Genomic DNA, 27,829 nt, shown 5'->3' with positions numbered 1-27,829 from the left:
CCACATGATTCCTCACAGTTGCTTCACACAGGACTTGAATAGTACATTGCACAGACCCATGCTGCTCCTCTGCCCAAATGTGAATTCCACTCTATGTGAAAAGAACTACAGCTATTGAATTGAGATTTTTTTTAAAAAAATTAATGTATATATCGCTCCCCCCCAAAGGGCTCAGGGCGGTGTACAAAAATACAGAACAAAACACTAAGCATAACAATACAATGGCAATAATCATAAACATCAATAACAGCAATAGTAACAATATCACTAAATCATGACAATGTTTCAAAATCAACAATGCTCATAACATAACCAATATAATGACATTTCCTAACATGATATAATCAACATGCTAACCTTCCATGACATAATAATATCACAACATCGCAATATCATAACATCTTAGCTACTATAACAGAACCATTACATAGCATATCAAAATTAATAACATCAAACATTATAAAATAATCAAACAGTGACATCACAACCCCACAATAATAACTAATACTATCAGGTAATAATGACTCAAAACTCATATGCAGCCTTTCTCTGGATCTGGTATGGAGGCATATTTGTAGCTGAACCCCTGAGGGTCTTTCCCTTGATGAAGAAGAAATGGTTTGGTGATGCATTCCAACCCTTCCCCTCTGCTTGACGTGAACCCAGCAAAGTGTACAGTGTTGACAGAGATGCAAAGAGAGTGGGGGAAATGCGGAGGGATGTAAGTCCATCTGTGCTCAGTGAGAGAGGTGAGGGGGGGTGGGGAGAGATCAAGTCCAGGGACACACGAGCTGAAACGGAAGGAGGTCTGTTGTGCAGCCTGAATACTTGGCAGGACCTGGGGAACTGTGCAGGATCAGGTTTTGTTTGTGACTGTGCCAGAAGGACCTGGGGCTGGCAGCCCATCCCCACACAGCATTTTCATCTGAAGAGAAAGCAAACAAATGGCACAGTTATAAGTAGGCGCAGATGGAATCAGTGTGGCTAAAAAAAGCACCAGTCGCTGAAGCATCACGTAAAGCTCAGCCCCAAGGTTTGAAAGCATCCCATCAGTATTGTGTTTTTCCCCCCTTGCTGTTTTGGATGGAGCTGGTTGCATGATGAGCTAAATCCTCAGTCAGGCCTAAGCGACATTGCTTTGTTGATAGCTTCAAAGAAACATGCTGATCTGCATCAATTCCAGAGTGGGTAAGTGCATTCACCACTGGGTAGCAGGTAGCACGGTGCTGGGAACGAGGAGTTCAGCAGTCAGTTGCACCAGTAACTCCCAATTTTTTTTTTGCTGGGGCATAAGAAATACATAATTAAAGTCCTTTGAGCCCAAAGAAACCTTCACAGGCATTGCCTGTCATGTGGGAGTCTGTGTTCTGGTTTGCTTTCCTTTCTATTTGGTTCTGCCCGAGGTGGTGAGGGTAATGAAATTCTGCTTTCTGCCTGGACTGTGCTTGTGAACCAATCATTCAGTCATTATTGATTACAGAAATGTAGCAGAGATACCCAGCCTCGAAGAGGGCTGTTAGTTGTGTGGCTTTAATATTTAGGCTTATATTCTTTCTGTCAGTGGCATAGCTACATCAGCGACTTAGGGAGTAGTGCAGAAACCAAGTGCCAATGATAAGCTTCTCTGAGGGAGGGTTCACAGTTCCAAACATAGCATATTTATGTATTCATACATGCATAATTTAGTGGTAAGCCTGATTCACATATTGTTATACAGGCTTCATACCTATGGAAAGCTGAGGAAGAATGTGTTCGGGGTGTGTGTGTGTGCAGAAGCTGGATTTACACAACTCCTATCAGCTTTATGTCAGGCTTTATGTCTGTGCTGAATGTGGAAATTACTGATGTTTGACACCAGTCAACATCAGTCAATGCTGAAATTACTGATGTTTGACAGAATGCACAACTGTTTCACTGTGAGCCCAGGGGACATGAAACCACCCTCATTTACATATATTCAGTGAACATTCAGGCGAATGCCTGAAAACTACTATGCTGCTTGGCCCTGTAGCATTTATGCTATGGGGTTCTGCAGGGTTCCATTTTGACCTCCATGCTGTTTTACTTGAATTTACTTGAATTTACCAGGAGAAATCATACAGGGATCTGAAGTGAGGTGCCATCACTATGCAGATAACACCCAGCTCTACTTTCCCTTAACAGTTGAACCAGGTGGTTCTGTTGAAGTCCTTAACAGGTACCTGGAGAAAGGAATGGGATGGGTGAGGGGCAATAAATTGAAGCTCAAGTCTAGACAAGACAGAGGCACTGTTGGTCAGTGGAGTACCTGCTTGAAGCTTGCATAGTCAACCTGTCCTGGAAGGGGTTGCAGTTCACCTGAAGGAGGGGCTGCTGGATCCTGGCATATGCCTAGAGGATCAGATCTCCTCTAGAACATGAAGTGCTTTTTATCAGCTTTGGCTGATATGCCAGTGGCAACCATTTCTTTAAAAATGTGACAGTGGGCGTTTTCGCACACACTGTTTGTTGCAGATCCAGCATGTGAGTTCGTTGCTGTTTCCCACATTTTTTCGCACACACTTAAGCCGAAATGTGTCCCGACCCCCCTTCTGTGCCACATTCCAGCCGTTGTTCCACATTTTTCCTGTCGCTCGATACTTCTGCAACTTTCTTGGAAAAACCGGTTTCCCCCCACAATCTGGTGGTTAGGTGCAAAACAAATCTGGAGTAAGCGACAGTCAGGAGTGACGCCCACAGTGTGACGCGATTTGATCCAGCCAATGGGAACGAGATTGGGCTTGCCGGTTGCGCGCGCACATCCCATTGTTCCGCTTGAGTCTCACTCGATTCCCTCCCCTCCTCGCGTTCGGTTGTGTGCGCCTGATAGCTCGAGCTACCAAGTCCCCGTGGCACCGTTGCTTTGATACATTTGCAGCACAGTGACTCATTCGGTCGTTTCGCCTCTGTTAACACGGTAGCTCAACAGCCCGTCCACGGAAACGGGATGGGAAGCAATTTGGAAGCCCGCCCCCGGACGGCCCCATGATGGCGCAACAGCCAATCAGAGCGGTTGTTTGCGCCGCATTCCTGGGCGATGCAGAAACCCGGGAGTTGCGAAGCAGGCAGAAGATGCGTGACTACCTGGCCATGTGTGAATGCCATCGAGCGACGAAACTGCATCAAAAAGGTCAGGAATCAATGCGGTTTGCTTTTATTCTAGAATAAAAAGTGTGTGCAAAAACGCCCATAGCCACAATGATCTATGTTCTGATGACATCCATGTTAGAGTACTGTAATTTTCTCTTCTTGGGGTTGCCTTTGAAAATGGGCCAGAAACGTCCATTGATCCTCAGTGTGACAGACAGGATATTATTTTGAGTTGCCTATAAAAACATAACCCCTCTATGCTGAAAACTCTGTACTGGTAAGATCTGCCAGTCAAGCCCTGCTTTCTATACTGTTTTCAGAGGCAAAATATGTCGCAGCTAGAGACAGGAAATTTTCAGTGGTGGCACCTTGTCTGTAGAATGCTCTCTCTCTTTAAATTCACTTGCTGCCTACCATTGCATTTCTTTTTACCCAGCCTAACTGAGGGGTATCATATTTTTAGCTGATTTGTGGTCTGCTTCTGTTTTGACATTTGTTTTATGCATAACTTTGTGCTTTTATAAGCATTCCTAATTTGATTTTAATGGCTCATTTTGTTTTCTGTTGACATCAGCTACGTAGGTATAGATTTTTAATAGGAGGTTTTTATGGGCCACGCCTCCCCAAGCCCTGCCCCGGCCTCAGTACTTATAAAAGCAGCTCTCCGAGGCTGGGGACGGCAGACCCCCCTGCCCTGCCCTGCCCTTCCCCACCCCCACCAGCTGGGCTCCCAGTCAGCAGCCAGCAGCTCCTTCTGCCCTCCCCTCTGGGCAGAGGAGTAGCTAGGGAAAATGGACCCCAGTGCAAAATCTGAGTTTTGCGCACCCCCCCGGGCAGCCACTGTGATGCTGGAATCCACCCCCAAACAGCATTGCTTTCAATGGTGTTTCAACTAAAGAGCCCAAATTCTCCTTTTAAATCCACTTTAAAGGGAGAATCTGGGGTCCCCAGTTAAAACAACATTGAAAGTAATGCTGTTTTGGGGTGGATTCTCCCCCACCCTGGAACAGCATCACTTTCAATGTTTAAACTGGGGACCTCAGATTCTCCCTTTAAATCCATGCTGAAGGGGGTGGATTTAAAAGGAGAATCTTGGGAAATTTGGGGGGTGCCTGCTGTCAGGGTGCAATTGTTAAGATAGCAGTACCAAACTTTCAGGGTATCTTTAGGAGACTCTCCTAATGATACCACCCAGGTTTGGTGAAGTTTGGTTCATGGGGTCCAAAGTTATGGACCCTCAAAGGTGTAGTCCCCATCTTTTATAGCTCCCATTGGAAAAAATGGGGGATGGGGCACCCCCTTTGGGAGTCCATAACTTTGGACCCCCTAAACCAAACCTCACCAAACCTGGACAGTATCATCAGGAGAGTTTCCCAAAACATCCCTGAAATTTTGGTGCTGCTAGCCTAAACATTTCGCCCCCTGCAGGCCAAAAACAAAAAACACTTAAAATATTTTTTTAAAGCCACAAACGGGGGGCGGAACTTTGGACATGTAATGGGGGGGTTGAACCCCAGAATCCCCCCCCCCTTACCTACGACCTTGGTTGACATGAACAGTTTACCATTCAGTAGTACATGTGGTTATGCTCTTGCTTATGTATCACTACTTTGTGGAGCCAAAGTAAAGAGAAAGCCAGGCATGATGAAAGGAGATCAGGTGGTCCTGCAAGAATAAACAAGAACTTCCTAAGCTTGCTCCATTTTCACACTTTTTGGAATGGATTATCAGCACCCTGCACTAGAGGTACTACGAAATCCCAAACACCTGCACCAGGTGAAAGCATAAGTGAATTGGGGGTCTAAAATAAATGTGTCTGTGTTGAATTTCCTGATAAAATTCCTTTATATTCCCTAGTGCAATCTTTTTTAGCTTTCGCAGTTAACCAATCTCCCCGATGTTCCTTCCACTAAAAATCATGTTCAAAATTACTCTCAGTTTTTATGGATTTCTTAGGGCACAATGAGGGTCAAGCTACATGTTACACAAGAGATCTACAACCAGACCTCCTGAAATGTTTTTTTCTACTTTAATGCAGTGAAAGGATGCTCCAGGTTTGATACAGGGTATCCCAGTGACATAGTCAATAATCCATAAAAGGCAACTTGCCTACCTTTGTCAATCTCATGTTGAAATGCCCAGCTGCAAGGAGCTTGGGTGTATTCTAAGAGGCATCGATCATTGCCAATATGATTTAATATGGCACAAATACATGAGTATAGAGCTATACATTACGTTATTTTTATCCAATGTAACTGGTTAGTAGGTAAATCTGTGTTGCTGCAAAAAATATTTTAATTGTGTAAGCTCAGCAACTGTTTAATATGCATATTTTTATTACCGATGTCATATTATCACCATTTCTTGAATCGAGTTCTCTAAGGAACCATTTTAATAGTATTACTGTATGGCTGCTTCTTCAAGAGATTGCTACTGCTCTCTAAATCCAAATGCTTGCAATGTCAGAAGTAAATTGTAATCACAGTGCCTGGTATCCAAATTTTAATTTTCAAGTAAACAGTTCTCTCCAGCCTCACCCACTGCTATACTCTTTTCAACAAGAAGAACTAAGTACAATTAACTTCATCTGCCACACGCTGGAAAGTATTTGTTTTAGAATGCTCTACTTGGGTCCTAGTGCCTATCTAGTTCTATTAGTGGAGCATTCTAAAACAAAGATGGTGCAGCACATGGAGGATAAAGTTAGTTATTTTTGTTGAAAAAGGTATATTTCCTAGAACTTGGATATTTTCAGTGAACAACTGAAAAATCTCAGTTCTTTAGATACATTGCTGCCACCTTGTGGATGAAGAAGAGTAGAAGAAGAGTTTGGATTTATATCCCCCCTTTCTCTCCTGTAGGAGACTCAAAGGGGCTCACAATCTCCTTGCCCTTCCCCCCTCACAACAAACACCCTGTGAGGCGGGTGGGGCTGAGAGAGCTCAGAAGAACTGTGACTAGCCCAAGGTCACCCAGCTGGCGTGTGTGGGAGTGTACAGGCTAATCTGAATTCCCCAGATAAGCCTCCACAGCTCAGGTGGCAGAGCTGGGAATCAAACCCGGTTCCTCCAGATTAGATACATGAGCTCTTAACCTCCTACGCCACTGCTGCGTAGTAAAACCACATATGTTGCAATTATATCTGAGATGTGATTCTTGAAGAGGTAACATTATTTTTTTAAAAGAAAGGGCTACAAGCACAGCAGAGATAATTAAGCAGATCTAATTAATCTCTCTGCAAATAAGCCAATCAGAGAATAATATGAAAGAAGATTTTAAGAATTTAAAACAGGAGATTCAACAACCAGAATTCACTGACAGAGAAGAGTTAAAGAGAGTCTTGCAGAGTATCAGACAGAAACTTGCATCGAATTGATCAAATTAAAAGGAAAAAACCCAGGAGAATGTACAAGGCATAGTAAAAACAACTCAGACCCAACTGGAACAATCTTGCCAAATAGACAGCCAGCAGGAGAGAACGCTGAGATATGAGGACAGAATTGAATTCCCAGAAGCTCAAGAAAGAAAGAAAAACCCACAACCCAAAGGCATTTCTGGAGAATACTACTGAAGAATCTTATTTGCATCAGAAGTGTTCCTACTTAATGGGAAAACAACAATAAGAACAGCAGACAAACCAGACAGTTGGCAATATGGCCCACACATGATGATCCTTTTGAAAACTTAAGATCAGATGTCAGAGCAAGATCATCAGGAAATCTAAATCTCAGAGGAAAACCACCAGAACGTCTTACAGATGAAGATTCTTTTGATGATCCCAAATCAGATTTTAGAACAAAACCATCAAAAAATCCAAAAGATCAGACATCTTGTGAATACCAGGAAAGGTTAAGATATATAACAACTATTAGTCTTTGTGGACTCAGTACAATTAACATCTCAATTCTTGGAAGTTTGTTTTCAGCTGCAAATCAGTAGGATTCAGAAAAGATGACCTATTCAAAGGGGGGGGGGGGCTCCATCTAAAAGATGGGTTATTGTTAGGTAGATCACAGTATAGCCTATGCCAAATCCTTCATTGCTCTGCTTGCAGTTGTGCTCAGCCCTCTCACTCAAATACTGATGAAGTATCACTGGCTGAGCTTGTACTGGATATCTCCAGGTGGCACCTGGAGGCCTCCCAGAATTACAACCTACCTCCAGACAGTACAGATAAGTTCTCCTGGATAACATGGCAGCTGTAGCGGGCGGACTCTACGGCATCACATCCCTGCCGAGCTCTCTTTTTTCCTAGGGATGGCAGCAACCTATCCCCTTGCCCACTGTTGCGTCAAAGACCAGCCAGGGAAAAAGAGTGCTGACACCTTTTCACTCTGAAGACCAGACATGAACAGACTTCCAGGCTTTGAGGCCACTCTGTGGGGAACGTTTCTGACTACAGTTGATTCTCTCTCTAATAAGTTTTCAAAGATGACATGCAAGCCCTCAACCACGTCAGTCCCTACAATTATGTCTGTACTGTCTCTGTCTGTGGCTTTAGTGAGCACAGGTTTAAAATACCTCTTTTGGGGGCGACCATGAGATCCCTGGCAATTGGCAAATCTGCTTAGTGGATTCTGCCACAGCCCCATGCTCTGACTCGAACTGGAACTGGAATCAAACAGGTCAATATTTTAATATCCCTGCACAAATCTATGCTGAAGAATCATTTGGAAACTGTGTGCACTTCTGGTTACTATTTCTCATAAAGGACGCTGCAAAGCTGTTAACAGCACAGAAGAAGACAGCCAAGATGAAAAACGTGTCAGAGCACCTTGCCTATAAGGAAAAACCAGAGCATGGGGTTTTTCAGTTCGGAAAAAAGACATAGGCGGACATGATAGCAGTGTATTTAATTAAGCATGGGATGAAGAAAGGGGACAGAGAGAAACTTTTTCCTCTTCCATAATTCTAGAACTCAGGGACACTCAATGAAATTGATGGGACTATAAATTCAAGGCATCATCATCATCATGCTAAGTAGTATATCGGGCAACATTCAAGGCAGACAAAAGTAAACACTTCTTTTCTCAACTGGTCATTAAATTATGGGATGCACTGCCAGTAGTTGTAGTGATGGCCACAAGCATAGATGTCTTCGGGGGGGGGGGGGGGGGGGGGGTAAAGTGATTTATGGAGGAATTAATCCAGCAGACGCTACTAACCATGGTGAAAAAAGAGAACCTCCATATCCAGAGGTAGTAATGTGATGGTGCATGAGAATTGTTTGAAGTCGCTGGATTGAGCCGCGTTTCGGAAAACCTCACAGCGAACCAGCCAATGGTCCCCTAATGCAAATGAAGTTTGTCAACTACGTGCTGTTACCACGTGCTGTTGTTTTTCCATTCTTGCTGCTTTGCATCCTGGGAATTGTAGTTCCGTCTGTTCTCTACCCAACGTTATGCTCCGGCAGAACTACAGATCCCAGTCGCCGCGAGTCCCTCTCCCTATCGCACGTGCTGTGATGTGCTACTGCTGTACGAGGTGATGTTTGCAGGGGTTTGTTTTTTAAAAATCCTTAGGGGTCGTGAGGCTCTCGCGCAGCTCGGGAAGGAGAGCCCTGGATTCTGTCTGCGAGCTGCTTGAACCCCGGGCAGTGTCCTACCAGGTAAATGCCTTTGTCGAAATGCGGGGCGCGGAGGGATGTCCTGTACGAGAAGCTGTCCGGTTTCAGGGAGAAGCAAATATTTATGATCCCCTGCCTTGCACAACAGTGGCTGGACAGGCAGCGGGGTGGCCGGCTGATTCTTGTACTTGCTGACCTCTCTGCGGTACCTGTGTTTCACTTGCAAAGGGAGTAAAGGTCGGGCCTCTACGTGGGGGAGAGTGTGCTTTGGTCGCGTGGCCGCCCTTTACTTGCTGACAAAGGTAAAATATGCAAGGGAGAAGTCAGGAAATTGGCGTGGCGTTGTGAGCAGATGTTGTCCTGTTCCAACCCGAGAAATGCGAAAGTGAAATTCCCAGCGGTGGAAGCTTTATCGCGTTGGCAGGTAAGTGGCAGGACACTCGTTTAAACAGTAGAAGATGGAGCCCAAAGTTCAGTATATACAAGTGTGTATTCAATGCTATCGGTGATTCCTGGGCAATAGTTGTTTAACAGATAGTCGGGGTATTTATTCCTGTCAGAATGGGCCTGCCTTTCTAGAGTCTGTGCATGCTTGCAGGAGCAGAAAATTGTTGTGTGTAAAGTAGTTGGGGGTAGATAGGCCAAAAGCTTGGTGATCGTGCTCTCCGCTGGATGCCACATAAGCTGTAGTAGTGCAAGCCTTCTTTCTGTCTCCCAGCTAAAGACCAGGGTAGGCTTGGGCTGTAGTTCAATCCCTTGTGTATGTGGCTGATGTACATGTTGAGTGATTTGAATCATGGTAGTCTGTAGCCTTCTTGTTATCTACATATGGTGACAATTATTCAGCCTTTTCTGTGACGGGACAAAATTCTCATTGCCCCATCTTGTGACTGGTGCATGTGTGCTCTGTAGAGTTCTACATGTCTGTCCAGCGAGCAGGGCATAATTTAGAAAGACAGGCTTCATTGTAGTACAGCCACTTCTCATGACCTGGGATGTAGTCAGCTCACTGCTGCATCTTTGTGTATGTGTGTAATATTGTAAAGTGATATCCTAATATAGCATGATTAACTTAGCTGTTTCCCCTTTATTTTGCTTAGAGCTGGATGTCAGGCCCAAAATCTATGTATATAAAAAACTAACAGTGTTTTTGTTAGTGGTAGTGTAACTCAGTAACTGCTGGGTCAATTCCTCTGAAAATTCCCAGCTACTATAGTCAGCCAGGTGAGAGTGTTTTTAGATGTTCACATACCTGAAATTTCACACCTGGCCCAGGTAAAACACCTTTTTCCTGGCACTCCATGGTGAAGGACATGCAGCTGCCTGTGTGTAACTGTCACCCTTAGAATGTTCGTGCAGCTTAGAATGTTCGCTCAGATGGCCAGATATGAGCAGTGGAAACAGTACATAGGCAGTAACTCGAGTGGACGTGAAACACATACACACACATACACACGAGGGAGAGGCCGGTGGAAGGGTGGCATGCAAGGGAAGATAGGAAGAGAGAGGAAAGGGATGGAGGGGGAGGCATGCAAGGGAAGAGAAGTGAGAGAGGGGAGAGAGTGAGGGGTGGCATGCAAGCGAGGGGAGGCAGGGGGCCCAGCATCTTGATATGACCCACCCACCCTAGCAGAGGAAAAGGGAAGGGAAGGAGGGGGCCCCTGCTAGTATAAACTAAAATTTATGTTTGGCATTTCAACACATCTATAACCATTGTTAGGGTTAGATTTTCAGTGCAAAGGTTATGAAATATGTTGTGGAGATATAAGAGTGGTGTAGGTTCATTTGTAATGGGCAAGTGAATAGCAAATTTCACACTACATCTCCTGTATAATCACATATTAATACAACCTGTTAAACTGTTACTCTGTGGCGTCTGAAGTCCCTCTGAAGGGTTTTGGATAAGAGAGATAATATTTCATTAGGACTAGGAGATATAATTTGGGGTACTTTCAAAATAGGCTGCTGTCTGATTATCTCACTGGCTAGACGATGTGCTCGCAACTAGCACAGCATCATTAATATTGCAGTAACTGTCAGGAAAATAAGGATAGCTACTAATCAAATGGCACATCTAGTGAAGCTGCCATAGGTTAAAGCAATGTTTCTTACAGTGTGATCTTGTCTGCAAGTTTTGTCCTCTAGACAAGGAACAGAATGGATCCTAAACCTCCCTGCTGTGGCAGAGCCTCGAAGGTACATTTATGCACCAGTTTGCTGACACTACATTATACTGACCCAACTGCTCTATCAGTGCCAGCACAAGGGGCAAAAATGGACAGCATTTAAGACATGGTGGTATAGGGCCGGACCTGAGTTAGAACCCTGCACTTGCTCACAGGCTTTTCTTCTTGGTAGTGTAAGTAAAGACATTCCCATTTGAGTGATATAAAGCCCAAGATGACTGTCCCCTGCACCTCTTCCCTCTCTTCTGTGATAGAACATAGAGTAAATGAGGGAGCAAGCTTGTTTTTTGCTGATCCAGAGACTAGGACCAGGAGTAATGGGTTCAAGGTGAAGGAAAAGAGCACAGCATAAACAGCAACAACAATAAATCATAATGCAACAATATCAACAGCATAATAATGCATCACAATGATATACTATAAACAATAACCAATTATATCAGCTGACCCCCAAATCACAGTTCCCACAACTACAAAAACTAAAATACAGTGAACTAGCATAGAGTCTGCTCCATCAACCCTCCCTAAACAGTCCCTGAACGGGTGGCACCCTTTGTCTGCTGCCCAAGTCAGCTGCCTTGAGCTGCTGTTGTAGCTGCCAGACACCACCCGCTGCAGATGTTTCCAATGGGGTGGGTGGGGAAGGACTCTCACTCCTTCCCATGGGCAGCAGGTGGCGGCTCACCAGGTGGATTTTTGCTTGGCTGGCAGGTGGATTTTTGCTTGGCTGGCAATTTTTCCCTTTGGAAAAATTGCTGTAAGAAATGAATATTGAGAGTGCATGTAGTAAATTAATAGAATAAAGGCAGCACATGAATATTACAAACTAATAAATATCACTAGCGGGGCCCAGCAACGCGTCGCTGTGGCTTATTGTGGTGAAATGGAAAAGGAACAGTAGCAGCAAATCAATTGCAGAGGCCAGCAGTACGTGCTCATTCAAACACGCAGCCTGATACTGTGCGATGTCATCGATGTGTGTGCCCGCATTCCTTGGGGGGGGGAATGGAAAGGCACCCCTCCCACACATCTAGGCTGGCTGGTCATGATCCTTTACCTGGGAGTAAGTTTGGTTGGTGGCAATGGGTGTAGCTTCGGAGGAAACCCTCTGAGGGGTGCGATGCAGCCATTCAAAGTATGTCACGGTTGCTGTGCCGAGCTTACTCCTGATTAATGCGTGCCTGGTTTTCTTAACTGTAACCGCAGTATTCAGGGAATCTAGGGTGCCTGGCCCCTCCCTCCCTTCCCTTGCATGTCGCTCCTCACTCTCTTCTCTCCCTCACTTCTCTTCCCTTGCATGCCACCCCTCCCCCTCCCTCCCTTCCCTTTCCCTCCACTAGGGTGGGTGGGTCATATCAAGATGCTGGGCCCCCTGCCTCCCCTCGCTTGCATGCCACCCCTCACTCTCTCCCCTCTCTCACTTCTCTTCCCTTGCATGCCACCCCTCCCCCGCCCTCCCTTCCCTCTCCCTCGTGTGTATGTGTGTGTATGTGCTTCACGTCCACTCGAGTTACTGCCTATGTACTGTTTCCACTGCTCATATCTGGCCATCTGAGCGAACATTCTAAGCTGCACGAACATTCTAAAGGTGACAGTTACACACAAGCAGCTGCATGTCCTTCACCATGGAGTGCCAGGAAAAAGGTGTTTTACCTGGGCCAGGTGTGAAATTTCAGGTACGCGAACATCTAAAAACACTCTCACCTGGCTGACTATAGTGGCTGGGAATTTTCAGAGGAATTGACCCAGCAGTTACTGAGTTATACTATCATGAACAAAAACACTGTTAGATTTTTATATATATAGATTACTATTTATTTGTTTGGTAAGACAACAGTCCAGCTGATTATGTTCTGTTGTCTGTTTTTGACGTTTGTGACCTGGCAACTTTAGAGCATTTCATTAAAAATCATCACTGGTGCCATAGGCTGGCAAGCTGTGGGAGGCTTTTTTTGCACTAGTTGTGTGGCTACAAAATAAGGAAAACAAATTCCAAGCAACATGTTGGTGGGTATTAGTTTATAATCTTCTCACTGGGAAACTTGATTTGATTCCAAATTCCGGTTTTTCTGCAGACACATCAATAGCACATACTTCTGAAGACTTTATATGCATCAAAAGGGTAAAGAGGCTGAACCAAAGGCAACATCAGGATTCACAAAGCACTTTATCCTGAAAGGTGTTGAGGTGACCCTGGCTCGTTATGCCTGAGACTGAAACCCCAGAAAAACAGCCCTCTGACCTCCCGCCAGATCCCCGATGGAAGCTCCTGGTCTTCTACCTTTGCTTCTATGGCTTCATGACCCAGATCAGACCTGGAGAGAGCTTCATCACTCCCTACCTGTTGGGAACAGAGAAGAATTTCACCAAGGAAGAGGTGAGTTCAGTGCACATGGGCACTGAAGTGGTTTACATTTTAATACAGCATGAGACTGTTTTTCTGGACATCTAGTTTTTGTGATGTGTTCAGAATTGCTGCTTTCCCTAACGTTTTGTTGGGAAAAGGGGAAAAACCAAGTCAACCATTCATCTCCTCCCACTGGTGTAGCTGCACAGATGGGAGAAAGTGAGTCTGTAGTTTGGTGGAACTTGCTTCCTTCCTTCTCTCCCCCTAGGTGGCGCTTGAATAACTAGTGCAAGGAACAGAGTGTGACTGGAAGATGGGAATAGGTATCATGATTAATTGGTTCCATGCATCCAGATAAAGGCTGGCCGAAAAGAGGAAATTGCCCTTGAAACCTGTCTGCTTACCCCCTCCCCCTTTATCTCCATTTGCCGCATGGAGCTCAGAAATGTCAGTACAATGAAATCACTGAATATGTTCAGCTTCTTCTTGAACTAAAGCCAAAAACCATGTATACTCCACATTGCCTTGATTTCTCTTTCTGATGTAATGCCAGTACATGTTTGTGTGAATGTACCTAAGGGGATCTGCAGACCTGCATGCTCTTCACCTGTGTTACCTGTATGCATGGAAATCTAGCTGAATACTTGGTCAATTGTGGTTTGTAGGGAAGAGAGCAAACAGTAACTTGTGGCTTGGATTGTGTTTCCTCATATGAGGGGAGGACAGTTGGGAGTATACAAATCTGAATTAGCGTTGTTCACCAGAGTTATTCTCTTGAAAATTAACCATGTTCCAGCACTGGATCTGAATTGTGCTGCAGCTTTTCAGCCTCTGAGAAAGTAAATTGATTAGCAATGCAGGTTAGCCAAATAAAACAAGGGAAGATACAGGTTCAGAAATTAAGCTTAGTATCTAAATATCCTCACTCTCCATGTCAGGAAGTGCCTGGCTCTTGGTCTGGCTAGTGAGAATGCAACTTCAGCCCATTGTTAACGTGAACAAAGATGTAAGAACACTTGACTCATGTCCAAGAGTGCAGAACAAAAATTAACAACCTTAAAATCAGCACAGAATGAATAGAATAAAATCATAAATAGCAGCTTAAAAATATCATAAAAACAGGAATCTGCTTTTCTCATCCCACCCACCTCCAGCTGTTAATCCCTTTCTGAGCATATGAATTATGTTGTTAGAATGTCTTGGAGAGTACATTTGAGCAACAAGAAGGGTGAGTATAATCAACTGAATTGTTTTAGGACTATAAATTTCATTTTCATTTAATAAAGCAACATTTCACACTATCAATATTTTAGTTTAGCTACCACACAGTTTGTCTAGTCTTCATACATATCCACTCTGTTACTGATTTTTTACTAAGAAAAGCTAAAATCTTGTAATTCTGCCTCTTCAGTCATGTCCATGGACAATTCACAGTAAGACCAGCACTGAAAAACATGCATTCTGTAGGCATAGATGATCCTGAAAAGGTCAGTTTTCTAAGCCTTGGAAACCATTTACAGTAATATATAACTAGTAAATTAATAATTGATTGAACATTTAATGATATATATAGGTCCTGTAGATGAAATCCTTGACTGGGTTCCCATGTTAATTGCATTATACAGAGAGGTTGTTAACTTTCATCTGTCAATTAAGCTTCACGGTGTATAAACAAGGATTTCACTTCCCATTATTAAACAATCTTATCTTAAGGTAATTGGCTTCAATTTGAATAATCAGTCTTGGCTGAAAGTCTGCCTTCTGTGTCTGATAAACAAGCATCCTGTTTATCTGTCACTTTCATAAGTGAGCCAATAGAACAATACCTGTATTAAAATCAGGTAAAGTCACAAAGTGATCTGCAAGAGTTTAGTGGAATTCTTCATCAGGATAGAAATTAAAACAGGGAGAGGGGAGAAACATGTTTCTGAGTGTGATGGAAAGCCTTTTGTAATATTTAAGATGAAATGGAAGAAGGATGACACAGCCTTTAGGCTGCTCCTCAACAGGTTAAAAAATCTGATTTTACCAAGGGCTAGTGATAAAAAAGATTCAATTGGTTGTAATAAAGATGTTATGGTACTTCTGCTTTTGAACTTTTTTTCTTAATGGACTGACATGGTTAACTGCAACCCCTCCCCCCCTTCCCCACATGTGTCCTGGATGTACAGAGTCCAAGTATGTTCCCTTAGGTTCAGCATCTAGTGAATATTTCTGCTCTGGGAAATGGGCTCTGCCAATTTGCTATGGTGACTGCTGGGATTTAAACAGTGAGGGCTTTATTCTGCTTGATTACACTGACGCTGGGTCTTTTTGGGCAGGAGGCATTCCAAGGTATGGGGGAGTTAGAGGTGGGCTCCTGGCTTACAGGGGAAAGAGCTGATAATTAAGATTAATAGATTGGGAATAATTAAAGTAAGCAGGAAGTCTAGATGTCAACATTGTGTGCCCTTCCTACACATTCTTAAATCAGCATGCTTTTTTAAAAAATGGAAAAGCCAATCACTGCTCAAAGGTCTACAGTGTAAATAATCCTACTGAAATAATTAAAAGAATTGTGTCCTCATATTTCTTTATTCTGATGACAGAATGCTTCTTTCCCATACCAAGGTGGGTTTAAAAGATCACAAAAGATTTTCTCACAGTATTGCTTTAAAGAGGGCTTGCAAATTAATCATAAGAAGTTTAAGATAATGGTCTTCTCTAAGAAAAGGGAAATTCCTTTGGTCGGCTTGTGGATGGTGTTACACTTGACTAAGGAAATTTAGATATCTGGGCATTTTGTTTGCATTAATTTTGGCTCCTCCTGCACATGTAGAATAATTCACTTTCAAACCACGTTCACAATTGTTTGCAAGTGGAATTTGCTATTCTGCACAGTAAAATCCAGCTGCAAAGTGATTGTTGGTTACTCTTTCTGATGTTAGATCAGCTTCTGTGTCATTTCAATTGGTTTCCAAGGTTTGTGTTTTTCTTTTCAAAAGGGTATTGATTATTTAGTAATCCAGGTAGCCATCTTGCCTGGCAGTGTGTCCAAATATCTAAATTAGGGCATGATCCATTAATTTTAGTAGGAGAGTGTTAGGTGTGTACTTATATCTCTCTGGTTGCATTCAGTCGAGACTTTTGCTGAAAAGGAGTCCTGACATTAGATTAACGCAGGGGTCCCCAAACTTTTTAAACAGGGGGCCAGTTCACTGTCCCTCAGACTGTTGGAGGGCCGGACTAAAAAAAACTATGAACAAATTCCTATGCACAAATGATTGTAAAATGTTTGATTTCACCTTTCAGCCTTTCTGTCATGGTCTATTTTTAGAACAGTGACCAAAGTATGTCAAGTACAGGGTGGGCTCCAAATATTGTTGGGGAGGCTGTGGAATACCTTCCCCTGTAAAAAAAAAAAAAAGCAGAACTTTCCCAATGAAACATTCCATCTAACCCAGGATCAGGTATCATCCTGGGTTCTTTCCTCCCTAGCAGCCAGCGAGCGATTCGCCAGCCTGGCTGATGCCAATGGGAGTGAGGCGGAACAGAAAGCCTGAGAGCAACACATGGAGTAGCTGAGAGGGAAGGGCGGAGCAGGCGTTGCCACATGTAAGGTTTCCAACTCTGGGTCAGAAAATTCATGGAGATTTGGGGGTGCCATCATGTAACTGCAATCAACAGCCATTGGGGCCGGTTCCTCCTCTCCCTCGAGCCCCACTGCACATGAATGGAGCCATCGCCGCCATGCCTGGCGGGCCGGATAAATGCTTTCAGGGGGCCACATTTGGCCCCCGGGCCGTAGTTTGGGGACCCCTGGATTAACGAAATCTAATTCCAGCACCACTCCCTGAGACAAAGATATCCTGCAATATAATTTGTACTGTGAAATTCCAGTTTGATTCTATATCATGGGTTCAATTCCAATAACTGTTTTTAAAGCAAATATTTTAGGGGAGCACATTATCTGGTTCTCTTCCAGATTTTTCAAAATAAATAATCTTCAGGTCCCCATCCCCCAGTTCCTGTGTTCATGATTGTTGGCTGGTTGGTTGATCAATACCTGTGTTTAAAAACTGGAATTTTTTTCTAAATGGACACTATAAGGATGTTTCTGATAGTGCCTTTTTCAAAGAAAAGGTTAATTTTTTTCAGATTACAGAAACCACCACAAAGGATCACTGATTTTGCCCATGTCATGCGCTGAGCTAACTCTGACCTGCTGACCTGATTTCCTCATTGTTTATATTTAAACCTTCTATCTTTGTTCTGTAATGAGTAATTTTTGTTTTCTCTTGGGATCGCCTATGGTCTTTCTGGAACACAGGCAGCTCTTGTTTGTGGTAAAAGTCAGCATGTGTAAGTAGTAAGAGAGTAATCCTAAATACAATCACTTAGTTTGGCATTGATGTAGCCTTCCAACTCTACCCGTTGGACAGGCCAAAGGCCTTGCATTAAAGCATGCTGACATGTGCATAAGTTGTCCTTTTGTGTGCTGAGGGAGCAGTGAAGAGTCCACTGCTTTTCAAAAGATCAGTCCTGTTGAGCCCCAGTTTCTGTAGTAGTACAGCAATAAGGACAGACCAGAAAAGGGGGTTAACCACATCTAACCATACTTTATGATTGCTGTGGAAGCAAAAAGTGCTGTGTTATGCCTTTCTCTGCAGCTCATGTGGAACTTCACAAATTCTGCTTAAACTGTTCAGGCCTGAAGACAAGTCATGTTGGAGGTCATTTGACTGAGAAGCGAGATACAAATTTTAGGGGTGTTGAATAATGTATCTTCAATACACTTTAACTATCATTTGCAAGTGGATTTTCTATTTCACATAGTAAAATCCAGCTGCAAAGTGCATTAGGAGTGGATTGAAAGAGCATTATTCAACATGTGCTAAAGTGCCCTTTGATTGGAAGAAAGAATGTCTCCATTCATGCAACTGCACTTGGTCACATTTATCCTGTGTTTCTTCCTTCCTTCCAGTGCCTACCTGCTGTTATAATTAACATTGTAAGCTCCTTAAGGCAGGGACTACTGTATTTCCCCATGAACTTTTCGACCACGTACTTGAGATTCATGTGTATGTACATCAGTGGCGAAGCTACAAGGGGACTGGGTGTGTGCCGTGCACCAGGCGCATGCCTGGGGTGCAGAAAATCGCCCCCAGGTCCCTCCCCCTTTTCCTCGCCCCCCATAGCACCCCCCCGTGGCACCCCCACCCCCTTCCCACACTTACCTTAGTTCTTTTCCTTTTTCAAAACCTTTTCAGGCTGCAAAAAGCCTGTTCTCAGTAAAAACAGCCTGAGGAACTACATTTCCCAGGAGACCTTGGGGTTCACAAGGTCTCCTGGGAAGTATAGTTCTCATCAGGCTGTTTTTATTGCAAACATGCCTTTTGCAGCCTGAAAAAGTTTAAGAAAAAGGAAAGGAAAAAGGAAAGTTCAAGAAAAAGGGGGAAAAAGTGTGGGAAGGGGGGGCGCCGTGGGGGGGGGCGCATGGGGGGCAGAAAATGTAGAATGCGCACCGGGCGCAGTTTGGCCCAGCTGCGCCTCTGATGTACATGCATACATTTTGGATTATGAGCTTCTCAGACAGAGACTGCCTTGTATTCTCTGGAATGCAGTGGTCATTTGTGTACTTGCAATATCTGTACTATTTTGGGTTTGGACGGCATTTAAAAAAAATTGAGAGCCCCTCTGTGGTATAAGGGCTAGAGTGCTCTGCAGGACTACAGCCACCCTACTCAGCCATGAAGATTGCTGGGCCAGATGCCTTTTCTTTGCCAGCCTGTTGTGAGGATTAAATGGAGGAGGGGAGAACAGCATGTGCCACACTGATCTCCTTGGAAGCAGGGTGGGACAACAGTGTGGGAAGGAGGGCTGGTCCATAGGGCATAAATGCTCTTTGGGGTTCTGTTGGTGTTGTGAATTTATGATTTAGCATAGGGCTGTGTCAATGTGCCTTTCCTCTGATCTTCCTCCCCCTAGACATGCTTGTTGGCTAGAGGAGCACAGTTTAGCCAAAGACTGGTGATCCCCTGCTGCTTTGTTTCCATGACTTAAAGAACAGCAAGTTCCTCTCAGAGCCTCTGGCAGAGGCTTACCTGACCTCCTTGGCCTATTAGGGGATGTGTGTACTGCTAGATTAGCAGCTGCAACCAGCAGGATGGCTGTTCTAGACAACAGAGGGGTTTTGGCACATTTTGTGCACTTCAGCAGATTTCTGTGCCACTAGAGTTTTTTCTCTCCAATACAGCTGACTTCAAGGATAGTTTTGAAGGGTCAGAGAAGAAAATTCACAGCATAGATCATGTTAACTCCCCCCCCCCCCCCGCCCTTCTCCTGCCAATCTACAAGGTCACGTATGCGGTGGGGGACTTGGGTGAGGAGAAACAGCTTTCCAGGTGCTGCAGCAAGTGCACTGTTTTCTCCTGTACATGTGGGTCCTCTAGTTATGGTAGTGCACATGTGCCATCCTAAGCTGCCAGCACCTCTTTTGTATGCATTGGGGAAGACAATATGGGGAAGCCACTCCGATCACACTGAGACATGCTTTTGCTCTGAGCATGTATCTCATAGGTAGAGAACTCCAAAAAACACCTCTTTGTGTGTGTGTGTGCGCGTGCGTGCATGCATGTGTGTACATGTATAATGGGACAAAGACAGAGACAGTAAGAGGTTGTGCTCCTTCTCCAGTTCTGAAGGGCATAATTCTGGTTTTTGCAAGAAAGTGATATACAGAATGCTGGTGGTTATATGGATCATTGTTACAAGGCTTTACAGCTGGCTGGGTTTTATCTTGCAGGTAACCAATGAAATCACACCTGTGTTGTCCTATTCATACATGGCTGTGCTGGTGCCTATCTTCCTGTTGACGGACTACCTGAGGTACAAGCCTGTGCTTTTGCTGCAGAGCCTGAGTCACATTTCCATCTGGCTGCTGCTGATCTTTGGAACCAGCATTCTTGCCATGCAGTTCATGGAGTTTTTCTACGGCATCACCATGGCTGCACGGGTTGCCTACTCCTCCTACATCTTCTCCCTGGTCCCCCCTTCACGTTATCAGCGCATGGCCAGCTATTCTCGCTCCTCTGTGCTGATGGGAGTCTTCACCAGTTCTGTGCTGGGGCAGCTGTGTGTCACATTTGGGGGCACCACTTTCATGACCCTGAATTATATCTCTCTGGGCTTCGTGTGCTTTGGATTGATCCTGACTTTCTTCCTGGAACGTCCCAAGCGCAGTCTCTTCTTCAACAGGAGTGAACCTGTGTGCAATGGCTCCTCACCCACTGAGCTGGACAAAATGAATGCTGGGGAGCCTCCATGGTACAAGGCACCCAGCTGGCAGAATCTAGTCTTCATCAGGATGCTGAAGGAACTGATGACCATCGTACGATTGCCTCAGCTGAGACTTTGGTCCCTGTGGTGGATATTTAATTCTGCTGGCTACTACCTGATACTGTATTATGTTCAGATTTTATGGAATGAGATTTATCCCACCACAGATAACAGGAGGATATACAACGGAGGTGTAGAAGCTGCTTCTACACTTCTCGGTATATAGATCTTCTCTCTCCCTGACCTTTGTGCTGGATGTACTTTTTGCTACCTTGTTATGCCCTCAGCCCTAGATGAGAGGGAGCCATAGAAAGCTGGCCTCGTCCACAGTCCTAAGCATGTTCACACAAAGGCAAGTTCCTTTGAAAACCGTGGGTGTTAGTTGGCTCAGATGTTCATGCTGGGTTGGATCCCACAGAAGACTTCTGTGTGCACAACCGTCTTTGCACAAGCAGAAGCACTCAAACTACTCCTTATCGTCTGCTTGTGTTAAGTGAAAGCAGTTGTGTCTTTCGATGGGCTTGATCACACATCAAAAGACATAGCTGTAGCTACTTGGGAGCAATTCCTGCTGCTGAGGCAGTTGGGGAATATGCTGCTATGACTGTGGCAGTGATTAGATAACTTTGAGGTATGTATCAAAATGCCGCTTCAGTGATGGGTATCTTTGCACAGTGAGCAGGTTTTTAATCATGGCTTGTGTGCGAAAACAGATGGACTGTTTCAACAATATGATTCCTGCATACAATACCTTCACCAGGTATTATAAGCCTGATGCAGGTGACTATAAAATATGGATGGGTAAGCAAGTAGGACAAGTCACAGTTTGAACACTGATATTGTACATGAGATTTCATCCTTGGTGTCCCTAGTTGAAAGGTTCTCAGATACCATGGCTGGGAATGATCTTTCCTTGAGAGCCTGGATAATGTTGGCATATCACAGCAGGCAATAGTTGGCTATATAGTCTAGTGTTTAATTCAGGGTAAGACATGTTTTAATAAGTAGTTACATACACTGGGATGTCTAAGGAAAGGGGAGGGAAGAGCCCTGTCCTTTTCTTGAGATGCATTTGGCACTCTACATTGTATATTGTAGTTTCCCACCATGTAGCAGACTCAGCTGCAGAACAGCAACATAAAGCAACAACATAATCCCAGTGCCTCAGCCCTCTTTCCTTTTCACTATCAATCCTTACATCCCCTGCAGGAGACATTTAAATTCCTTACTGAATTTCATTATATGTGTAATGAAAAAGAGTTAGTGCCAGGCACGGAAATCCACACCTGCAGTGAATACTGGACCCAGTATGACCTGATTATTAAAACTTGCTAAAGGGAGCAGCATTATACTGTTTCACGTAAGCCTCAAGAGTAGCCCTTCAGTGATGTGGAGTGAGCTCAGTGCCAGAAGCTGATTTGTAAACTTCATAAACCTTTTGGCTGCATTTCTTAATGCTACTTGAAATGCCTTGTTAGGAGTTCTGCCTCAGGAACAAGAAGCCTGGTCTTCTCTGTGACCCTTTGTGTTTTCTCAGGTGCCATCACCTCCTTTGCTGCTGGCTACATGAAAATCCGCTGGACTCTCTGGTCAGAACTAGTGATTTGCATTGTGACAGCGTTCCAGGCAGGCCTGCTTTTGCTGATGAACACAACAGCCAACATCTGGGTCTGCTATGTGGCCTACATTTTTTTCAGGGGCACCTACCAATTTCTTGTGCCCATAGCTATGTGAGTGGTGAGAACTGTTGGTTAGGTCTGGTCTAATCTTTCTGGGGGTTATCATACAGTGGTTTTGTCATGAGTCATTGAACAAAATTGTGTCAAGTGTTTAACTTAGGTTCAAAAAACTTTGCTGAGTGGAGGGGCTCTGGAGGGCATGGGTGATTTTGCTGGACTTTACTGTAGGGGTGGAGAGAGAATGACTAGTTATTGGCACTAGCCTGATCTCTTGCACATTTTAACTAAAATCTTGTCAGGGCCAGTTATGCTACAGCAGAGTTCCCAATTCATAAAATGATCCTTCTTTACCCAGTGGTTCCTTGATGGTTGTCAGTAGAACTCACCTGACATTTTTCTTTGACTTCAGTTTCCAGATTGCAGCTTCGCTGTCCAAAGAACTCTGTGCCTTGGTGTTTGGAATCAACACCTTCCTTGCCACAGTTCTCAAGACTATCATCACCATTATTATAACAGATAAAAGAGGCCTGGCTCTTGCAGTCCATCCTCAGGTAAGGGGCACACATTGCATGTGGGATTTGGCTCTTGCCCAGGCCTGGTTTTGCAGCACCTAATAAGACAAACATGACCATATGACTAGCAGGAAATTGGCCTGAGGTGAAGTGGAAGCAGGGCTAGCAATAGCCAAAGGCAGGTTAGCCATGAAAAACCACATCCCTGTTCTTAATCACTCTGGCCTGTCCTTTTCCAAAGGGTTTATACCAGTTTTACACCATAATCTGCTAAAGGGAGAAAACTACCTTTAAGGAATATGTAAATTATGACTCCATGTGGTACTTTGTCTTGCAGGGACTGATTTGTCATATAAAGAAGGCAGTTCAACATGAACAAATTGAATTTGTTCAGTTGCCCTGCAATGAGCCACTTCATGGCAAGATAATTAATGAAAAGGGTGTAGGTAGCTGTGTGTGGAAATGATTATTGGAAAAAGAAGGCTGCAGAAGCTGTCGCTGATACAAGTGGTAGGATGAAGAGCAGAGTGATTTTAACTCCCAGATAAGTGTTCATCAGGCGAAATGAAGATTAGCTCCTCCCCCCCCCCCCCAAAAAAAAAAAAAAAAACATCCTTAGAGGGGTTTCCTGCTTCTGGCAGTAAGAAAATCTTACTTGGTGACTCAAGAAAATCACATTCAGCTCTATTATTATGTGGTACTTTGTGGTTCTGTGGTGGGTTGTTGGTTGACCATTCTGCATATGTTGCCAACTAAACAGTGTCCTTCTCCCTCTTCCAGTTCTACGTATATTTTGGCTACTTCACATGTTTGACTGTGGTGTATCTTGCAGCATCTGTGTGTGTGGCTGTAAGACAAAATGCATGCAGGAAACCTCAGGAGGCAGCAACAGCCAAGGAACGCTGCGACCCGGTTAATGAAGTCCCAGGCAAAGACAAAAGTACACAGCTGGCTAGCTCTGAAGCCTGAGATCTGCAGTAAGTGGGGGAAAGGAAAATGTCCAGTCTTCTTGGAACAGACCTAGTGGAACATTCTCATTCACCAACTGAAAAAAGTATCCTGTTGCTCAGAGTCAATCCAGCATTGATTTCCCTGCAGAGACTTGGGGAAGAAGCTTTGTATGGCTTTGGCATGGACCTTGGTGCCAGTCAATATGGAACTGTCAGATAGTGACTTCCCCATTTTCTTTAGGTCTCATTTTACTTTTGCATCCACAAGCCACTATTGTTTATAGTTGGTCATAGGACAGATGTACAAATGTGATTTTAAATGCAGACATTTTCTCACCTGGCGTGTGAATGAATCAACAAAGATGCAAACTCTTTTTTAAAGAAAAAAAGCAATTCAATTCAGCCTTTAAAAAGTTTACTAATGATTTGTCAGTGTATTCTAGGGCCAAGTGTGGAGCTATGAAATATTTTTTGATTTTTTTCCCCTTTTAATTCCAGACCAGGGGCCATATTAATCTTTAACGAAAGGATTCCTATAGCTCCTAAAACTTTCATATAATAAGTAGTCAGTCTATTAAAGCAGAGTAGTAGTCAGTCTATAATAAGTAGTCAGTCTATTAAAGCAGACCCTAAAAATGTGTCTTAAACTTACAGTCACCAGAGCAGTTAAGATTTTCAAGAACTTAGATTTTAACAGAGACTATGGACAATCATTATTCCTGATGAGTCACCAATTTAGCACAGATTTGAATGGGGGGGGGTGTCTATTGGATCAGGCTGGCAGTAATTATTTAGAGAAGCTCTTTTTTGTCAGTTCATGATCACTCCCCCACCCCTTTCAGGGATGTTACGTCAGATTAGTTGCTCCAGAAAGGCAATCTGCATGTTATTTCACATGTTCTAGGTGTGTGAGATTTAGGTGCGTGAGATCTTCATGCACTCACAAGTTTTTACTATTTAAAGAATGTAGACCAAAAGAGGATATTGTCCTTTATTCAGTGCCTTTAGGAAACAGTTTACAGAACACAACACAAAAAGGTATAGAAATCCACAGGCTTTAAAAATTGCAGTAAGTTTCACAAAATACAGTAGACAGAAATAGATTGTGTGACTTGCACAGGTTCTTCTACCCTTCAATCCCACCCCCAACCCCGAGTAATAAAATTTCAGTTTGACAATCGGTAGAAATTTAGCACCTTGGCTTTTCACACCTGCTTCAAATGCTCAGGTGTTAGTGTTTAAAACAAACTGGTACATGACAGTATCAAAAACTGGGCAAGTCTTCTGACATAGAAGTGGTTTCAATAGGAAATCAAGGCGTAGAGTCAGAAGGCAGGCTATCTTCACTAGGTAGCTTCAGTGCCACCTGGCCAAAAACCTGCTTATATCAAATTCACTTGCACTGCTTGGAACTGAGCAAAACAGTGATGCACAACACAAGATAATAGTTAAGTGTTTGTCCTGTAGTAATTCCCAGATCCTGAAATATTAGCAGAGCACCAGTTACTGTCTCTTTTTTATTCATTAAGAAGCTGAAGGTATATCAAATAGGAATGGCTTGGGTCTAGTGGTTCCTGCCACATATTGGGGGGGGGGGGAACAGAACAAGAAGGAAAAGAGATGATTAAAAGGGACCTCCAGCTGTGTCCATGCTAACTCACAGAACAGCTGTTCTAGATGTTTAAAAGTTTGATTAGGCTCAGAGTTTAACAGTTATAAAGCTATTTCCTCTATCTCCTTTGTTCTTAACCAAAGGGATAGTGAAGTTACAAATTTCCATCTCTGCTTTTAAGCTGCTGCTCAAGGCATGATGTGAAAGAAAATCAACAGATGAGCTTCAGGAATCATCATTGGCCAGATATGCCAGGCTCACTTTCTGTGGAAATACTTGCCAATAGTATAGTGTACCACCTACTTGGAGAGGGCAAAAACAATGTTAAAAAGTTTTTTTTTAAAATGACAACTTTTGTGTCCGGCGCAAAGAAAATATCTAGGCAAAATCAAACACTTGACTTTTACGGTGGTTGATCTTAGTATCCTTTTTAAAAAAAAAGATGAAAAGTTTGGGAGGGCCAGAGAAGAAGTACTGTGCAAAGTAAGATTTGTGGCCTTAATCCACATGGCGCTGAGCAGAAGATGACACAAATTCTGTAACAAAAATTGTAACCAGAATTTTGTGACTAGAACAATATTATTTTGTTCTGTACCAGGAACTATAAGACAACCTCAGCAAAACTACTAAGGCAGCTGGTACATCAGACATAGTATGTGCTAGAGAGAGGAATATAATTCTTCAGCCCCATATGCAGTATCTACTTGCAAAAGGTCTTGGTGTCTTTGAAAGGGTTTGGCCATGATGCTTCCCAGGGCACAGAGAGAACCCTGTTCAGTGTTTATTACGGTCATAAGTGTCCTCAAGGCACTGAACAGCAGGTCTAATTTCTGATCCGTGATCTTCAAAGTCAGAGCAGGCTCAAGAGTGCCTAGTGGTCCATACAGAGGTAACAGTAGCTCAAACTCACACAGTAGTGGGCTCCAAATGGAAGCAGTGCCCACCATCTGTCTGCTTTATGAAGAGCCTCTTGTATATGCAAACACAGCCCCAATAAACAGAATTTCTGAGCTGCTCACTTACTCTCAGTTTCCTTATTTTTTAATAAAAGAAATCTAAGTTGGGGATGGGGGGAAGAGACAGACAAATAAGGATGTTGTAACAAAAGGTACAATTATAGGCATTATATGAGCATGATTAAAGAGAGAGAGAGAAGAGATGAGCCCTTTCAGAAGTTATAGTGAATGCATGTACACAAGTACATCTGTTTGTAAGAAAGAGCTAGCGTGTGCACAGTTTAAAAATAAAAATGAAAACCAGTACCTGGATAAATGGGTTTCTGAAAGTCACGCCGTACTTGCATTGAATCTAACCTAAGAGTTAATCAATGCTTGTACGAAGAAAAATTAAGTGTACACTGTACACAGATTGTACATACATTCTTAGTATCATGTGTACATGGCGAGAAAGAGAGACCGTTTCATGTACCATACTTGCCTGAAGATTGCCTCACAAACAAGCCTGACTTGCCCCAGCCCTTCTGGCAGAGACATGCATTATTCACAGCTGTGCCACAAAGGCAGAAAGGACCCGGTCTGTGCTGGAAACCACATGAAGACACTCTTTGGCTTTTTGTTCATCTATCTGCTTCATGGCTATACTGTGGAACTGGCTGGATACACTATCCTGATTGGGGGTGAGGTGAGGAGGGACCATCGCCTGTTCCCTTCTACCAGAGGGCAACAGGAGGTGCCCACCCTCCACTTGCAGTCAGCGCTTTGGGCGTGTGCCATTTCATTTCTGAGAAGTCATGAAGCTGTTTTCGATGCATAAGACAATGAAGGCATTTTTGCAGCTGCTGCTCTTCTGCTCGAGCAGCTTGCCCGACGTCAGTGAGGCCGCCTGCCCTGTCACTACTGTGTCATCTGTCCGCCATGTTTCACAGTAGCTCTCTGTTAATCTCCGTCCCTTGGAGTCAGAGCCATGCCACACGGACTTCTGAGGCCTGAAATGGAATAAGACAATTTCATGTGTTACACAGAGTTTGTCACCCCAGGGAGCTGCACCTGTACGATATGAATTCAGATTTTTATTAGGTTTTAAGTGGATACCTAAATGTAATGTGCGAAGGAGAGGGGTCTGTGCATTGGGCAGAATAATATGACCACAGAGACTCCTCCCCTTATATTCAGTTCTTAAACTTCTCCCATTCACAGAATCCTGGATCATCCTTCATTTCTGAGAGTGGTTTTTGTCATTTTGTTTCTTTTTCATGCAAAATATCAATGAGAGGCTCAAACAGAAACAGCTGGGAAGGGGAGCAGCACCTATCTCCCAAGGGCAATTCTATGAGAATTTCTTGAGTTCTGGGGAGACTGAACATTAGGGATTGCCCTGTCAGCTTCCAAACCAATATATCTGTATAACACTAATATAATTAAAAAAAGAAATCAAATCCAGGAATTACCCTGGCCTCTACCAGAGGGCCAAAGAGCACTGTGAAACTGCACTCCTTTCCTGAAAGAGCACCCAGGCATGATTAGCCAGGCCCCAGCCGCTGGCCAGAGATTAAGCAACTGCAGGGAGCTCCCTTCCCTTCTTCCAGAAATGCT

At 43.8% G+C, this 27,829-nt stretch overlaps 2 protein-coding genes across 10 annotated transcripts in view; one reads left to right on the top strand and one right to left on the bottom strand.

Annotated features, from left to right (window-relative positions):
- Positions 1-1,076: 1,076 nt before the first annotated feature.
- SLC19A1 (solute carrier family 19 member 1) lies at positions 1,077-26,299 on the top strand. Of its 4 annotated transcripts, none has more exons than XM_048485031.1 (6): positions 1,077-1,188; positions 12,936-13,237; positions 19,992-20,742; positions 22,062-22,254; positions 22,613-22,754; positions 23,496-26,299. In XM_048485031.1, the coding sequence occupies exons 2-6, from the start codon at positions 13,064-13,066 to the stop codon at positions 23,682-23,684; spliced, it is 1,449 nt and encodes a 482-aa protein (XP_048340988.1). In that variant the 5' UTR covers positions 1,077-1,188; positions 12,936-13,063; the 3' UTR covers positions 23,685-26,299. The 4 variants fall into 4 exon arrangements, with proteins under 4 accessions (XP_048340988.1, XP_048340989.1, XP_048340986.1 ...); XM_048485032.1 differs by lacking the exon at positions 1,077-1,188 and adding an exon at positions 8,516-8,592; XM_048485029.1 differs by lacking the exon at positions 1,077-1,188 and adding an exon at positions 8,518-8,716.
- The window catches only part of COL18A1 (collagen type XVIII alpha 1 chain), a 219,602-nt gene continuing 216,415 nt past the window's right edge, over positions 24,643-27,829 (bottom strand). For all 6 annotated transcript variants that reach the window (XM_048485027.1, XM_048485023.1, XM_048485025.1 and 3 more), the window contains one exon: positions 24,643-27,222. In XM_048485027.1, coding sequence (XP_048340984.1) covers positions 27,012-27,222 — 211 coding nt within the window. In that variant the 3' untranslated portion in view covers positions 24,643-27,011. The remainder of the gene's footprint in view (positions 27,223-27,829) is intronic.

This window comes from Sphaerodactylus townsendi, linkage group LG02 (assembly GCF_021028975.2).
Source record: "Sphaerodactylus townsendi isolate TG3544 linkage group LG02, MPM_Stown_v2.3, whole genome shotgun sequence".
Lineage (NCBI taxonomy): Eukaryota > Metazoa > Chordata > Lepidosauria > Squamata > Sphaerodactylidae > Sphaerodactylus > Sphaerodactylus townsendi.
Note: the sequence above shows the minus strand (reverse complement) of the source record. Positions and strands in the feature narration are given on the sequence as shown.

What these genes read in the sequence shown, in the direction of transcription:
- SLC19A1 (XM_048485031.1), top strand. Translation starts at nt 13,064, where the DNA reads ATGCCTGAGACTGAAACCCCAGAAAAACAGCCCTCTGACCTCCCGCCA. An exon ending in AGCTGCTTCTACACTTCTCG is followed by an intron (nt 20,743 to 22,061) that starts GTATATAGATCT and finishes GTGTTTTCTCAG; the next exon opens with GTGCCATCACCTCCTTTGCT. An exon ending in CTCTTGCAGTCCATCCTCAG is followed by an intron (nt 22,755 to 23,495) that starts GTAAGGGGCACA and finishes TCCCTCTTCCAG; the next exon opens with TTCTACGTATATTTTGGCTA.